Source organism: Hydra vulgaris, chromosome 01 (assembly GCF_038396675.1).
Source record: "Hydra vulgaris chromosome 01, alternate assembly HydraT2T_AEP".
In the NCBI taxonomy this organism is placed as follows: Eukaryota; Metazoa; Cnidaria; class Hydrozoa; order Anthoathecata; family Hydridae; genus Hydra; species Hydra vulgaris.
The window spans coordinates 51,593,836-51,612,315 of NC_088920.1; the positions used below are offsets into that span (position 1 = coordinate 51,593,836).

The 18,480-nt window shown below is 29.0% G+C and overlaps 1 protein-coding gene across 3 annotated transcripts in view; it reads right to left on the bottom strand.

Moving 5' to 3' along the window:
• LOC100197588 (uncharacterized) overlaps positions 1–18,480 on the bottom strand; it is a 100,669-nt gene that overhangs the window by 2,471 nt on the left and 79,718 nt on the right. For all 3 annotated transcript variants that reach the window (XM_065788541.1, XM_065788542.1, XM_065788543.1), the window contains 4 exons: positions 14,542–15,235; positions 10,983–11,091; positions 5,266–5,380; positions 5,078–5,170 (listed from right to left, as the gene is read on the bottom strand). In XM_065788541.1, the coding sequence (XP_065644613.1) occupies positions 5,078–5,170; positions 5,266–5,380; positions 10,983–11,091; positions 14,542–15,235 (1,011 nt within the window). The remainder of the gene's footprint in view (positions 1–5,077; positions 5,171–5,265; positions 5,381–10,982; positions 11,092–14,541; positions 15,236–18,480) is intronic.

Sequence of the window (18,480 nt, forward strand, 5' to 3'; positions counted from 1 at the left end):
TCAAAAAAGGAAAATATTTACTTTTTACTGGATCAAATATCAACTAGAAAAATAAAGTTTGGGAGCAGGAACTGATAAAAGGTATTCACAGAGTATACAGAGAAAAATAATCAAGAATAAACAACTTCAAGTTCAGAAAGATCAAAAGCAAAAAAGAAAGAGTGCTAATCAATTAAGATCAAGAAGAATTTTTTTTTTTAAATAGAATATAATTCACAAGACTTTTTTCCGCATAGTCCAATTGTCAATATATTCCGCATTGTCCAATTGTCATTATATTTTGCATTGTTCAATTGCCATTATATTCCGCATTGTCCAATTGTCTTTATATTCTGCATTGTTCAATTGTTATTATATTCCGCATTGTCCAATCGTTATTATATTCCACATTGTCACAATGAAATCTAAAGTTGTTAAACTCTTTAAAAAAACATTTTTAGTGGCCCTGAAATTGCTAACCAAGCTAATATTTCCAGCAATCAAGCAAAACATTTTCTTAAAAAGTGTTGCTTAATTGTAAAAGTAAGGAGTCTCAAAAGATGATATACCTCATAGAAGATCAACTGTGGAACACACCAGCAAGAAATTAAAAAAAGTAAAAGCATTTCACATCAAAAGTGATTACTCCCATCAGAGTATTTAATTCTTCACTGGAATGGAAAAATTCTTGCAAATACTGAAGGAAAACTATCGAACAGATCTGCTGCTTTTTTTTTTCAGATAACATCCCAGACTATGAGGAAAAAGTCTTAAAATTCAAATCTTGAAATCAGAATTCGCTGACTAACAGTAAAAAAAACACATTCTTCATTCAGTTTTTTTTTTCTGTGGTTATTAAGGTGCTCTCATAAGTCCTAACAGTCTTATCACAGAACATCTCGAAAGAACATTGAACTAAAAAGCTCACGGCTCTTTCCTTGCCAATGTTGCTTATTTGGCTTGAGACGGCATCAAACCTCAAGCCTCTTGGTTCTGAGCTAGAGCTCTAACCACTGTGCCACTGCTGCACTTATTTTCTTTTGTACAGTGGAATATTGAAAAAACAATTTTTGTTACTTGCTGGGATGCAACAGCAACCAATGTGGATTTATTCATAGCGCTGCAGCTGCCATAAAAAAAGAAAAGTACTCTACCTTGTTTAAGGGCATTATTTCCATAACACCATAAATAAATCATTATGATTTTTCTGTTTCAGGAGCCTGAAAACTAAGTAAGACAAAAAAATTTTATTCTAATTCTTTTTTAACATGGCTGTAAGCAGAAAGAGCAAGGAAACAGTTGACAAGAGGCTTAAAAAATTGAAGGTTGTTTGAGTCAGAAAAACATAAAGATGGTAGTTGCATGAAGAACATGAGTTCCTAAGCACTGAATTACAGGAAAAAATCAAGAAGAACAAAGAAAGATTGAAAAGAAGATTAAAAACCATATTGATTGTCAGAGAGTAAGTTATTAGACTCAAAATAGAATGTTTGAAAGTTGATGAAAAAACTCAAAAAACTTGCTTATAATAGAGAGAAGATTGATCAAACGATTGCTGCAGTCAGAATGTTCTCCAGAGCAAGAAGAAAAATAAAATTCAGTCAAGCAGTTATTAAATAGTTTAGAGAGAATTGAAGACAGTTCTAGAGAACACTTTTGTAAGACTATGACAGGAATGTGTTGGGACTACAAATAGTAGAGAAGTTTAATTGAGAAACGACTTTAGAATCAGAAGGCAGAGTGATTTGGATGTCTAACAATAGGCTATTTTTCCCGCATTAATGATCTAATGTGATACCTTTTATTAGAGCTAAATATTTTTGCATCACAGGATCAAATTTTGCAAGCATCTGAATTAGTCCTAAGAACTTACCATTTTGAGGTGTAAACAGTTTATCTGAACTCTCTCATAAAGCCATATTGTTTTTAGCAAGGTAAAGAGTGATATTCATTAACCGAAGAAGAAAAGTCTTTTTCTATTATTTTAAGTTCTTCATTATCTAAAGTTTTTTTCAGTTTTTAATCTTATTTCTGTTTCCACCCACTGTTGATAAAATTTCATATGGGAGACACTATTTTCATGAATTCCCAATGATTCAGTTGGAGACGTTTAACATGTCTCCACTTATTGAACCCATCAGAGACTAAGTTTGACTTTGAACTATTATCAAAAAGTAGACAGCAAAAACAAAACATGGAGTTTTTAGAATCTGAATAAACCAACCATCTATGACAAAAGGTCTTTCCAATTGCAAGTTTTCTATAGAATATTTCTTTTAGAAAAATTTCAACCATTTCTATCTTTAGGGTTTTTTTTCTTTGTAATTTGAAAAGATCCCAGTTTAATTAAATGGTTCACAATGTTGCTAGATCAAACAATTGGCCAATTTTCACAATCCAATAAATTAGGTGTTTCTTGTAAAAAATCTTCCCATAAATCATTTGATTCCTTTAAAATAACTGGTTCATTATCTACTTCAATTTGCAATGAAGTTATACAATTATTTTTGAGTATTGTTGAAAGTTCTCTAACTCTATTGGACATTGTCATAGAGATAGTTGAAGCATCATGGTTGAAATCTTCGTGACCTTTGTCAGGTTTTTTATAAGCAACATTTTTTTCAATACTCATGAATTTTTAATTTTTTCAAACTTTTGATCTTTCTTGAAATTTTTTTTTCTGTTCTCATACCCAGACAACTCGAATTTGAAATATTATGTGACATGAGACTATTTATTATTTGTAAGATAAAATTTTTTCAATACTTGAAAAAAAAAAAAATTGAACAAAGCTCTCAAGAAACATTGATAAAATTCTTAAAGAAGTTAAAACAAAACAAAACTTACTGATTTTTAAAAATTGTTTAAATTGAGTCAACTTAACATTTAATAACAAAAAATATAAACTTTTTCTTTATAAAAAATTGTGCAACTTTTCGAAATGACTCCTAGGGGATATAACGCACAAATGATACTACAAATTACAATAGAAATTCATGTGTTGATTATATTTTTAAGTAAATTTAGTAATTTTTTGGTATTTTAAAAGATAGTAGCTGGATACAGGTAATACCTGCCCATGAAGAGTATTTTTATTGAGACTATCTATAGCCTTTACTCAACCAAAATCCCGAAGACAAGAAAATTTTAAGTTATTTGCAGTATTTTTGCAGGTAAGCTAGATTTATGTCAAAAACTAGCTAACCTGGAAAAATACTGCAAATGCATCAACCTATGATTTTATCTAAATAAAGATCTCGCAACTTTTGAGAACTAAAGTGACAAAGAGCTGAGTAAAACAGCTTTACCTAGCACTGGAAGGCATACTTACTCATATTTATACTGATACCTTACTGGAGAAATGATCCCACTGGCACTCTTCTCACCTCGAAAAAAGAGTGACAAAGGATTATGCAGCTTTTAGAACATTAGAATATTTGTGGTGATTTTAAGAAAGAAGCTGTAACTAAGCGTTGAATTTTTTTTTCCTCCATAAACAATTTGTCAGCAAAAAAAATATATTATAATAGGAACTAGATAGCATAAATGTAACATTATTTTTCCTTTGTATTACATAAAATTTGTATGAAAAGTAAAGGCTGTTTTTGATATTTTATTGCTTCAGCATAATGGTTTGTCTAATAAAAATTCTTCATAATTGTACATTTACATTGACATTTTTTTTTGTATAATAAAAACATTATGTTTTTGGTGAGTTAAGTACTTATTGTGCTATATCATAAAACTAGGTACCTTGGGGAAGGGGGGAACAGAGTTGTGCTAGAAAAATAAAATTTTCACACTAGTTAATTATTTTAATAGTTTTTACATAATGCATATTTAATTTTCAAATTTTAATTTAACTATACCCCTAAATTCGTCTAGGTTTGTTCACCATGTAACTTTGGTCATTCAAGAATAAATAACAAAAATGCATGCATATATCTATTTTTATAAACTTTTTTTCCTCCAATAGTATTTGTTATTGCTTTGTGCAAAGAAATATTTTTCGCTTTTTTAATCATTTTTGATGTTAAGTTTCTGATATGGCAATATGTTATTGCAATGTTTTATTTGATGTTTAATTTGTGATATTGTAATACGTTAATGGGAAGTTGAATTTGTGATTGTGTGATGTTTTGATTGGAATGTTTAAAGTGACTGAACCTATCAGTGGTATTGACAGTTCATTCAATTTGTTCATGCAATTCAAACATTTGAAACAAAAAATATAGAATGCTAGTTTTTATTTTTATTATTTAATTTTTACAATATGAATTAACAATATTGTTGTATTTTAATTTAAAAAAAAACAATTTAAAAATGTTTATTTATGGCCTAGGATATGTTCAAAGCTTAAGTGACCAAACTTTGGCCATTTTACAATATTTTTTTTTTTTAATTTTGTAAATAATTTTTTTTAATTAGTTCAAAATATAAATATGTTGAGCTATGTTTATAGTTTGCTTTATGTACAACTATAGTTTTACATAAGACAAAACATAAAAATATGGGTTTACACTTTATACACATTTTGCTTGTGGGTTTCTTGAAACTCGAAAAGCGTAAAAGAGCATATTAACAAATTTTTTTTTAATTATATCCCAATTGACATTTCAAATTGGGATGTCAATGGGATGTAATTATGTCTTAGTGGGATGTAATTATCAATGGGATGTAATTATGTCTTAATTGCTTGCTCTTTATATATAAAAAGTAGCCAGTTGAGACCTAATATTACATCTCAAACTGAAATGTCTACCGAAGTGTGATGTTGCAAAAGAAAATCTATATTTGAGATTAAAATCTTGTCTTGTCAACCGAAGTGTGATGTTACAAAAGAAAATCTATATTTGAAATTAAAATCTTGGTTACACTTTTGTTAACCATTTGGTAATATTTGACATAAAACAAGATAAATAGCAATATGTCAATGATAAACAAACATTTACTGCGTAACCAAGTTTATTTAGTTAATATTTAAATAAAAACAAAATAATGTAACCTTTGTTACCAATTGTAAACGATTGAGATGTAACATAACTTTAAATTTTATAAGGGATGTAAAATTTTTACCTATAAATTAACATAAATATACCTGTATACATCTGCTTTGATGTTTCCGTAACCAACATGATTTGGATGAGAAACACCTGTATTAATAATTTCTGGTGCAGTCCAGAGTAAGTTACTTAAAAAGAATAAAAAAATTTAAGTTGATAAAAATTTAAAAAAATTAAATTTCTAAACTTTAAATAGAACATTAGTTATTATAAAATTTGTTACTAATAGTCACAGCCTTCCAACTCCTCTTGAGTAGGGATATTAACACCAAGACCATCACCAGGTGAAAACAATCGCACACCCTGTTCATTGCTTCGAAAAGTTTTCAATCCATAATCTATTTGTAGAATCAGTATAATGTAGATCATATCATAAGTGCAAATATCAAGTGAAATTTAACAAAAGGTTTGAGCAGTAAATATGTATATATACAAAATGAAAAATATGCAACCTTACAATGACGGAAGAGAGGCTCAGAATTAGCAGTTATTCATACAAAAGTAGATAAAAAATTTATAAAATAGAAAATGGAATTAGAAGTAAGTAAACCCATTTTAAAGTGGCAACTTGGTAAATGCAAACTTTGCTATACATTAGATACATGGTGTTCATGTGTGGTGTTCATATAAAAATAAGGATTAAATATTATGTGTTAATTTTTTTTAATATTTTTTTTGTGAAAAAGTTAAGAACCACAAAGAACTTTTTGTGCTAAATGCAGCGGAAATACTTTTTTAATTGTTTTTTACGTTTTTTGATTAAATATTCTATTAATGACCTGAGTCATTATCAAAAAATCAATAAAAGTATTAAAATAAAAGTATTTAATTTCAAACAAAAAAAAATTCTTTTCTTTTGAAAAAATGAGCAGAAAAGCTATTACCTATAAAGATTGTATAAGTGGTGCATTTTCCCCAGGAAGGTAAAAGCGTTCGTAAAATTGGAAAAATAATAAAGTGAGCACATAGTTCGCTGCTAATAATCATCAAAAAATTCAAGGAGACAAAATCATACGTTGATCACCATCGTTCTGGAAGACTGCATTTGACAACACGTAATGATGATTGCCTTTTAATCAGGTTGGCAAAGAAAAATTGAACCATGCCATTGCATCAATTAAGAAGGGAATGGAAGCATTCAAATGGACATCAAGCATCGACATCACTTGTGCATAGGAAACTAATAGCTAACAATATGTTATGGAAAAAAGCTGTTCTAAAACCGAGACTTACCATATAAAAAGCAAAAAGAATTTTGCCAAAGCATCAAAGAAAGGTCTAAAGAAAAATGGAGGACAGTAAAGTCAGTGATGAGATGAATATTGAGGTTGATAACTAAAAAAACCAAACTATGATTCGCAGGCAGCTTTTAGAAAAATATAATCTTGATTGTATCATTCAAAGAACAAAACAAGGTAGCGGATCGGTTGGAATATGGTGCTGCATGACATGTTATGGTCTTGGTATTTATTACATCAATATTTTAAATAATAACTTGTTAAGATCAATTGATGCACTTGAGCAAAGCAATCTGTTCATTTTTCAGCAAGACAATGTACCATGTCACAGAGCTAAAATTGTCGATTCGAACCATTCAGATTTTAAAATTTCAAACCTAAATGGTTCGAAAGCAAAAATATTGAGTGTCTAACTTAGCCACCAAATAGCCCAGATCTAAATAGCATTGAAAATCTTTATTGTTGGCTTAATAAAGAGATTGTCAAGAAAGCACCAAGGAGTCTTGAGGAGTTGTGCAACATTTTACCAACAATACTTGGAAATGTTCCCAAACATATTTTAGAGAATTTAATAGACTCAATGCCATATCATAAATGAGTGCTTAAAAGTTCATGGTAGAACTAAAAGAACTTGTGAAGAACAAAAGACGAATGAGACATTTAAACTGTTGCACAAATTGGAAAAACAAAAAAATGGTAAACGAATACAAAGCATTGTGTAAAACAGTTAAAATTGAAACGAGAAAAGCCAGAAAAAAATACGAACGCGAACTGGTCTACAAATCGATTAGAAACAAGAAGATACTATTTAAATATGTGAACGATCAACAAAATGTAAAGAGCTCAATTAAAGCGATAAAAAACATCGAAGGAAATGTTACAAATACAACTAGTGAGATTGTTGACATTTTAAACAAAAATTTTCAAAACTCTTTCACTAGAGAGGGCGACCAAGTATTACCAGAATTCAGATCGAGATGTGGGGGTAAATATTTAGATTTTGACAAGAGTGCAATTAATTACAGTGACGTAGTAACAAGATTAAGTAAATTATCCATTGAGAAATCATGCGGAGTTAATCAATTGAGTACTACCATTTTAAAAAATTGCGCTGAAGGACTAGCAATGCCAATCACATTGATATTTATGTCTTCGATTGATAAGAGCGAACTACCTAAGCAATGGAAATTTGCGAACATTACCCCAATCTTTAAGAACAAAGGCAATAAGCTAGAAGCGAATAATTATCGACCAGTATCACTGACTTCTGTGCCGTGTAAAATTCTGGAGAGCATAATAAAAGACTCACTTTTGGCACATTTTACGAACAATAAATTTTTATCGAAGTGTCAACATGGATTTGTTAAATCTAGATCATGCACGACAAATCTCATGGAAACTGTGGATTATTTAACAGAAAATATCGCACTGAATCGTCCGGTAGATGTGGTTAATTTAGACTTTGCGAAAGCTTTCGACACAGTACCGCACAAAAGACTCGTTTTAAAATTAAAAGCGTATGGAATTACAGGAAAGCTGCTAAAGTGGTTAGAGGAATTTTTAAAAGATAGAAAGCAATGCGTAGTCAACAGTGATACTGTTTCGAGCTGGCGCGATATCTACAGCGGAGTTCCGCAGGGATCGGTAATTGGCCCGATATTGTTTGTATTGTTCATAAATGACCTGCCGGATAGAATACAAAATGTAGCCAAGCTCTATGCAGATGACACCAAAATAATGATCGATGTGAACTCAATAGAGAAAACAAAACAGTCTTCAACAAGATATAAACAGTGCTTGGGACTGGTCTAAAGAATGGTTAGTGAAATTCAATAAAGAAAAATGCGAAATAATACATTATGGAAGTAACAATCCAAAACACGATTATTCTATGGATAATGTTGTCCTAGGACAAACTATAATTCAAAAAGATCTAGGCGTATTATTCTCAGCAAACATGAAATGGAGACAGCAAATTATAACTTGCAGCTCGAAGGCAAATAAAATGCTGGGAATGATTAAAAACACATTTGTGAAACTGGATGTGCAGACTCTTAAAGTCTTATACGTGACGTTTGTTCGCCCAATAATTGAATTCGCGGTTAGAGTGTGGTCCCCTCAGCTTAAAGGAGAAATAGAACTGCTCGAGAAAGTTCAACACAGGGCTATGAGACTCAATCCGACTCTGGCAAAAATGAAATACGAGGAATGACTGGAGATTCTTGGCCTCAGCCCATTATGTGAACGCAGACTTCGTGGAGATTTGATCCAGACTTATAAGTTATTAAATAAGATTGAAAATGTGGACTTTTTAAACGGTTTCAAGCCTAATGATTTTCAATTATCTAGAGGAAACGGTGTCAGGTTTGAATGCGAAAAAACAAAGTGCAACTTAAGACACTCATTCTTTACTAACAGAATAACAAAACCATGGAATAAACTACCTAAAGATGTAGTTAATGCAAAATCAGTAAACAGTTTTAAAGCACAATTAGACAATTGGCTCCTTTTAAATAAAATTAATACTGACACGGCTGTCTAAGTGTGTTATTAATACACACACTCGTCGTCTTCGGGCGGCTACAGCATCTACTACTACTACTACTACTACGCGGTATTAGGTAAAAATTACCGCTTTTTGTTCTGTAGTACTTAACTTTTTCACAAATTTTTTTAAATAAAAATTTACCTATAAAACTTTAAATACATTTTTTTTCATTTGTTTAAAAGTTTTTGTCATTATTATTATTTTTTATTTTGTTTGTCCATTTTCTAAAATTTATTATTATTTTTTTACCAGAAAAATTTATTCGATTAAATAAAAATTGAAAAACAAAAATTAATTATGATTTATTTTTTGATGGTTCTTAAAATTTTCACAATACTGTAAATAAGGCTCACAGAAAAGACTAACATGCCAGACTTTATTTTGAAAGTTATTAATATGTCAAAAGCCATATTGCTTCTATCTAATGCACAGTAGAAGCTATTTGTTATTATCAGTAGTATTTATCTGTTGACAAACCAGAAGTAGAATAATTGAATTCCATACAGGTAATCAAAGAATAAGATAAAACAATAGAAGTTTGTTAATTAAACTTAACAATTTTGCTGACAAGAATGATTGTAAATAAGTTTAAAAAGTGAGAGCCACCATATTTTTTAAAAGTTTAAACCATAGATGCAATTTTCTAAAAATCACGAACACAAACAAATGTTAAATAGTTTAGAGAGTGTTTAGGAGAGTTGGAGAACATTTTAACAAGACTGTGACAAGAATGTTGCTTAGACCAAAGGCTGTTTAACCAAAGTTTATTAGTTTAAAAAAAGCTCTATTAATATTCTTTTTTTAATACATGGGTCAAATCATAGAGGTAACCTCTATGATTTGACCCATTTTTGAAAAAAATAATAATAGCTGAAAAATCTCTAGAAACTACAAGCTGAGATAAAATAGGAGATTAAAAAATAATGGAACCTAGCATTAGACAACACCATTTTGCATCAAATTCTTGCAGTGATAAAAAAAACGCTTAAAAAATATTGTTCTGAAATAAAAAAAAGCAAATGATAACAATTGGAAATTATTTTCAGCTGAACAAGAAAGATAAATTCAGCTGGACAAAGCTTAAAACTAGCGATATGGAACAAAAGCAGTCATGCATGCCCAAATCCAAGGAGTTACAATAGGGATTACTTAAATACAATTTTCAGCACGGAGACATAATACCTACCTACCAAACTAAAGATCATCATAAAGAAAATCAAAAATAAATCAAATCTCAAAGGTAGTTATAAAAAGTATGATAATTGAGTGATATAAAATAAGATAAAATATAGTGATATAAAAGTGTGAATAAGATAAAAGCTGGTGAGATCAAAGGGTGAATAAGATAAAAGTTAGTGAGATCAAAGGATGAATAAGATAAAAGTTGGTAAGATCATAGTATGAATAAGATAAAAGTGAGTGAGATCATAATCAGACTAAAGTATATTAAGTCATATATATTAAGAACTTATGTTGAAACAGCTGAAATCAAATGCTAATACAACATTTGGAAACCTTACTAACTGTCAGCATTAAAGCAGTTAAAATGATTTTTAAAGATATTCTCTCATTAGGAGATAAAAGAGTTGTATATACCTATGAGTAAAGATGACACTTCAAATAATACAACTTACATCCAAGATCATAGCAATTTTTTGTTATATTATCCAAAATATGTTTTTATAAAAGGTAAAATACTTTAATGGCTTAATTGGCTTATAATTGTCAAACTTATAAACAGAATTTACCACCAAAAAGGCATATCAGCAAAAACCTAGTTTTGAGATAAATGAAAATAATGATTTAAATGACTGCACGTGCAGGATTGAGCATTGGAGGATTGTGTCGCTTATAAATATAATTGAAGGATTGTGTCACTTATAAATATGATTAACTAAAAAAATGTATCTTTGTAGTTTAGATCCTGTAATACTAAACCATAAATAAGAAATTAGTTTTTGCAAAATTAACTGATGTCTTACCATTACTACCTATAATGAACAATTATAAAAATAAAGTATAGAATACTGAGTGTTGAAGCAAAATGTCAAAGTAAATTTGCAAGTATAATAGAATCATATTTTCATGAACACTTTTAACTAACAAAAACTTTATTTATGCTTTAATTTGATTTAATATAAGTTCTGAACTAACCTACAAGTTTAACAGTCCATCTGTTATCAACTAAGCAGTTAGAACTCTTCAAGCGACCATGAGATTTTATTTCACTTGATGCCAAATACATCATACCACGACAAATATCCTAAGAAAATACAACTTCATAAAAAACAATTTATAAATATATTAATAATAATAATGAATTCTTAAAATACTTACACTTGAAGGTGACAATATGTGCATGGTCAAATTTATTTCAAAGCTAATAATAATTATGAAGCAATTTAATGTTATTGCATTTTTTATTATATGATTTTAACTTAAACTATAAAAAATTTAACTTAAATAAATTAAAATTAAAGTTAAATTTAAAATTAAATGAAACTTTACTGTTAACTTTTTTTGCTTTTTGTTTTTGTTTTACTGATTTACTGATTTAAATGCTAAATAAAAGATTACTTATATCTTAAAAATCTAAATACATGTAACTTTTATATCTTCAACTTAATGTCAACATCTATTTTAACAAATAGTTGCAATCGCAATTACAATTACAATCCACCATATTCTTCATGAGATCAAATTCTGATTCAATGAGTATCAACTTACTGACAGATAGATCTTCAAGAATAAAATCTAAAATATCATCTAATAATAATCTAAAATAATTAATTTAAGCATCTAAAATATTTTTGTTCTACAGATATCTTGAAAGAAATAAGTCTATAGACTTTCGCTTTGTCTTAGTGTCAAGAATTATTGAAAATGTTTTTCCAAACTCTATCAGTTAATGCTGTTTTGAGAAAAAAAAATTTCTTTCAAAGTTTCCTTAATAAATTAGCAATGTTTTTCATTTTATTTTAGTCTCATGAAATTTTATGCCATTCAATTATCTTTATCAGTTGGCATCAACAGCTTAAGTTCTTCTGAATGTTTTAGTTTTTTTGCAAAAGACATAAACAACAACAAAAAATATATACCATGGGAGTGACAAAGTTGATTAGCAATATTACAAAGTTTTCTGAAAAGAACTTTTTCATCAAAATGCAATCTAAGAATTTTGATCGTAATTTAAATTAAAATATTTTTATTTTTAATTATAAAAATTACATTTCTAGCTTAAACTGTTTTATAATAATTATACTATTATAATTCAACTGTTTTAATTAATTTTTCAGGTGGCATAAAACCATTAATTTTCAACATGCCCAGGAATTAAAGTTGTCCTTTCAAAAAATGCAAATTCGAACACACATATCAACAATTTTTTTTTAATGTCTATTCATCTTAAATCAAAAAAAAACAAATATGTGCTTTTTAAAGATAAGAAAAAAATAATTTAGAGCTTTTCATCAAAGTCATCTGTCGAATTGGACTTTGCTTTTTTGTTATACTTCAAAATCATCTCTTTTATTCTTTGTCTGCTCCATGAAATTTTTAAGTTTTATGCAGCCCAACCATTTTAAATGTAAGCATTGTTCTCAAGCTCTAAAACTGGTGTAAGATATACTGCAAAAAGTCTAGAAAGAACAATCTCAGATGGACTATTATTGGTTCTAAAAAAAACCATAATTTACAACTAACCACTCTTTCAAATGATTCTTGTTTCTTTAACTAGACAAAACTTTCATTTTATAAAGTTATCAACTTTTTTAAGATGATGAATCAATGAGCATATGGTTGGTCAAAATATAGATAAACAACATTTAGACTTGATAATTTAACTGTTTATATGAACCAAAACATTTTATTGTTTGTACAATCCACTGATTTTTTATTTCCAAAAATATTTTAACAAAATTGTACTTTTTTTGTTTACGTTTTAGATTAAATTAGAATAAAAATAATATTTGAATTATTTGAATTTTAAAAATACTTATTTATTTGATAAATAACTATTTCCTGATTTCTAAAATTAGTGCAAATTGAAATTCAAAAAACATTCTAACACTTCATCCATTTAATTTTATAAATACAATAAGAAAGAGCTTTAATAAAATATATAAATATATATACATATGCATATACATAAGTACATATATATATATATATATATATATATATATATATATATATATATATATATATATATATATATATATATATATATATATATATACATATATATATATATATACATATATATATATATATATATATATATATATATATATATATATATATATACCAGGTCTATAAGCATGAAGTGAGTGATGAGTTACAAATGTATCAATAGAGAACATTTGTTGTGAACGGACCTTAATTTTTTTTAATTTTGTTGCTATGACATCTGTCAAACATATTTAGTAAACATCAAGTCATTGGATAAACAACATATTTTTTAATCGTGTTAAAAATGTCGAATTTTGTACCAGAAAATGATGATTTGCGGAAAGCACTAATTTTTTGTTTTCATTTGAAGAAAAGTGCTGCAGAATTGCATCGAATGCTTGTCGAAGCTTATGGTGATCATACTCTATCGGAAGCAACATGCAAAAGATGGTTTCAACGGTTCAGAGATAATGATTTTGGTGTGCGAACTGAAGAATGTGGAAGACCACCAAAAAAGTTTGAAGACACAGAATGCAAGCAATACTGGATGAAGATGACAATTTAAGTCAAAAACAAATGGCAGAAATGTTAAATGTTTCACAACCAGCAATTTCTGACCGTTTTAAAGCTATGGGAAAGATCCAAAAGTGTGGAAAATGGGTGCCACCTGAATCGAATGATAGGCAGAGGGAAAAGCAAAAAACTACATGTGAAATGTTGCTGTTACGACATGAAAGGAAGTCAGTATTGCATTGAATTGTGACTGGTGATGAAAAAAAGGATTTATTTTAAGAATCCCAAACGCAAAAGATCATGGGTAAATCCAGGAGAAGCATCAACATCGACTGCAAAGCCTGATTGGTTCGGAAAAAAGACAATGCTCTGTGTTTGGTGGGACCAGAAGGTAGTGGTGCATAATGAACTTCTAAAACCTAGCAAAACTGTTAATACGCAATGCTACCGACAACAAATGATCAATTTGAACCATGCATTGATCGAAAAACGACCAGAATGGGCCAGAAGACACGGAAAGGTAATTTCGTTGCATGATAATGCTCCGAGTCATACAGCAAAAGCGGTCAAGGAAACGATAACATCACTTGGCTGGGAAGAGTTACCTCACGTGCCGTATTGACGAGACTTGCCTCCTTCCAACTACCATTTGTTTTCATCGATAGGACATGCATTGAATAAGCAACACTTCAATTCTTATGAAGAAGTCAAAAAATGGGTCTCAGAATGGTTTGCCTCAAAAAACAATCAGTTTTATTGGCCTGGTATCCACAAATTGCCAGAAAGGTGGTCAAAATCTGTAGAAAGCAATGGCAAATACTTTGAATAAAATTTTTTTTCTTTTCCATTAGAAAATAGTGTTTTATTTTGAAAAAAAAGCACTCATTTCATACTTATAGACCTGGTTTATATATATATATATATATATATATATATATATATATATATATATATATATATATATATATATATATATATATATATATATATATATATATAAACATATGCATGTTTAAATTTTAGCATCTACTTTTAGCATTGAGTATTTGAAATTCCATCCAAGTGCAATATCATCATTGTACAATATATCCTCCAAGCTTCCTTTTGCACAAACTTCATTTAAAATAGAAACATTTGGTGATTGAAGGCATGCACCAATGAAAAGACATAGATTTGGATGTTTTAAGTCTTTCATTTGTTTAATTTCCCAACGTATAGTATCATTGAGTTCGATGTTATCCTTCCGCAATCTTTTCAACATAACATCTTTACTATTCCAAACTGCTTGATTTTCATTATAAACAATTTCTTTTGAAATACCACTATTTCCTGAAATTTTACTAACATCAATGGCTAAGGATTTCATGCTGCTTTTTTGCCCTTTTTGTCGTAAACGAATTGTCTCCCATTCTGCCTTCCAATCTGTGCTCATGAGCTGGGCTTGAAGTTGCATTTCTTTGTATTTCTGACGACCAATAAAAAATAAAAGTGCAAACAAAACTATACAACCTAGTACAACTGGAATTGCAATGGCCAGTGTTTTTGTTGAGCAAGTGGCTCCAATATAACCTGAATCACAACTACATTTTCCAGTTCCGCTATTTCCATCATTACATTGACCATGAACACACTGACATTTTTTTGAACAATCAAGGCCATAAAAACCAGAGTCGCATTGGCAAATATCAGCACTTGCACAATATCCATTTTCTGAACAACCAAACCTAACAAAAAAATAAAAACATAGCAAGACTGGTATAAAAAAATTTATCTGACATTTTATTTAATATATATATATATATATACAACCCTCGGAATTAGGGTCGGCATTCGGCAATGCCGACCTAACTGCTGACCTGCAAGTGTTTGAGGTTGGCAAAAAATTGCCGACCTCATATATATATATATATATTTATATATATATATATATATATATATATATATATATATATATATATATATATATATATATATATATATATATATATATATATATAGTATATATATATATATATATATATATATATATATATATATATATATATATATATATATATGTATATATATATATATATATGTATATATACACACACACACACACACACACACATATATATATATATATATTTGTAGTGATGTTGTGAAGTGCATTTACTATCAAGAAAGTGTTCAATGAACTCAGAGCTATAATATAGTAGAAAATAAAACTACATGGTTTTCACAAAGTTCCATGCTATTGCAATCATCAGGTAAAATACAAATATAAATTTTTCTCAGAAATTAACTCTGTTTTTTTATTAAGTAGCTCTTCAGCAGGAAACTCATACCAACCTTTTAAAAAACAAAATGACCAACTACTCTACATTAGAACTGAATCAAACCACCCACCTTAAGTCTTTAACCAGATCTCACTCTCCAATAATGATCGACTATCACAAAATTCTTTCAATAAAAAATTTAACTCATCAAAAACATAATACAAAGAAGCACTTAAACAAAACGGTTTTAAAAACTTTAACTTAAAGTACAACTGAAAAGACAAGTCATCCCCCAAAAGAAAAAGGAATATAATTTGTTTTAACCCACCCTACAATAAAACCAATATCTTCCACAAACACACCCAGCAACGCATACATTGGTTTATCAGAGGGTGTGTGGAAAAGAAGATATACAAACCATGAGCAATCCTTTACAAATAAAAACTTTTAAATGCAACTACTCTCTCAAAATATGTATGGGAAATTAGGGAAAAACTTAAAGAAACACCTGAATTAACTTGGCCTATCCTAAAAAGGCCTCTGCTTACAACTGCACAACAAAAAAAAGTTTACTTAGTTTATATGAAAAACTAATAGTTTTAATTTATAAAAATACAGAAGAGCTACTAAATAAAAAAATAGAGTACATGTGCATCACAATGTGCACTTTTTTGACCAAACCAGGATTTAGACAAATATTATTAAACAGGAGGAGTATCCTCAGGGCAGATTATTTATTCTGTTTTATTTGAACATTTTTTATTTATAAATATGATAGTACCATCACCTATGCATTCCTGATGTTCAATGCTTATATAAGCGCAACTACTTTTTATTTGAGAACAACTTGCTTATTATTACCATGGTACTCAAATACTAAATTGATCAAATACAAATATGTTAATTTCAGATTTCCATATAAAGATTCAAATAAAATATATGTAATCAACACTTTCAATACAACTACAAATTTAAATAATTGTATGTTAGTTTATAAATATTTGTATTTGCATGTTTAGAAAAAATACAACAATGATAAATAAATAAATAGAGAAATAAAAAACAAGTCTTTTCATAAATACCCCTAAAAATAAATTTTTAACATATTTTTAAAAAAAGTGTTAAAAATGAAAAAAATAAAAAATCTCTTGGTTTTTCCTATAAAAACACCGGTCAACCTAGTTTACAGTGTGCTTTTTTTGGGTAAATCACTGTATCAAATACATTTCAATCAAATACAAATACCAAAGAAACTTTTTAATCAAGTACATTATGAATAAAAATAAGCCAGCTTAGCCTTTAACTACCAAATACAAATACAATTTCAAATACAAATATGTATTTGACCCCAACCCTCACCATTAAGGCTCAGCCATGTTTCAGTTAGAAAAGCAATATCAATGTTGGTATCTATAAGAAATCAATTAAAGATTTTGATTTTGTTACAAAGAGAACACATACTAGTGGTACAGATTGTTGGGGAGCAATTGTTGTTTGTGTTTGAGCTAATTGGGGCAGGTAGAACGAAGCGCACTGAGTCGAATGTTAAAAAGCAATAAGTACCCAAAATTAAAAAGCACTGAAATGTTGGAGATGTTCAGGAATAACAAGGTAATATGAGACAATTAAGGCTATGTGAAAAAACAACATAGCACAATTGAAGCTTAAAAGCTATGTATATATGTGTATGCACCTTTTTTTTGTTTTTTGTTAGTTCACCTCCTCAAGGCAGAGAAGGCCACTACAGACGAGGAGGCTACTTAATTGTGATTATAACCCTCTTTCAACTCTATAACTCCAAAACACGAACCTTGATAAACAAGGCCGCTGAGCGGAGAAACTTATTAAGCGCAGTAATACCAGAGACATGGTGGGGATTAAACTTGGAACCAATACACCACTATCTTACAAAATTCACTTAGAGGCTTAAACCAATTAGCTCAAATACATACAACTTTAGAGGTGTGGTCTAGTATTTTTAGGACCTCTGTAATGCAGTGTAATGCTGCTGGCAGTAACATTTGTTGCATAAGTTGGTGAGGGACATCGTACTATTATATTTTTATGCTTGCCTGCTTGCTTTAGTTTGACTAGGACTTGGCCAATTGGTGACAATAAGTTTAACTTATTTCTGACAATACTATTCCAGGATAGCTCGTTTAAACTTAAGCTTAAGTGGCTTATTGATAGTAGAAATTATATTCTATGATTGTTGCTATTATGTAATTATATGTATACACACTCATCTAAATACATATACACAGCAGGGTGTCCCAAAAAAAGATGAATTGGAAATCTTGATTTGAAAATCAAGAGACTATACCCTCCCAACTATGTGATTTGGTCTATAAAGATAGAGTATGTAAAAACTTTAATCTAAAGTTAGTAACTTTGCTAGAAGTATAATTAGAAGTTAAGAGAGATATCTTTTTATAGTTTTATGCTCATATTACTAAGACAACTTTCCTTCAATAAATAATCACCATACAAACCAAAATAATAATGTTTTGCGCAATTAAATAATGAAACACACAACCATTACAGAGAGAGAATGAATCACAATGTTAAAAACCTCTTTTTATTAAATTAAACACATAAGAAAACATTTATAAAATATAAGCTTTTGTGAGTTGATCTTTTGCCATTTTTGTAATGTTTTTATATGATCTTTTGCAACAAGCATTGTATTTTTCCTTTTGATTTTCATTTGT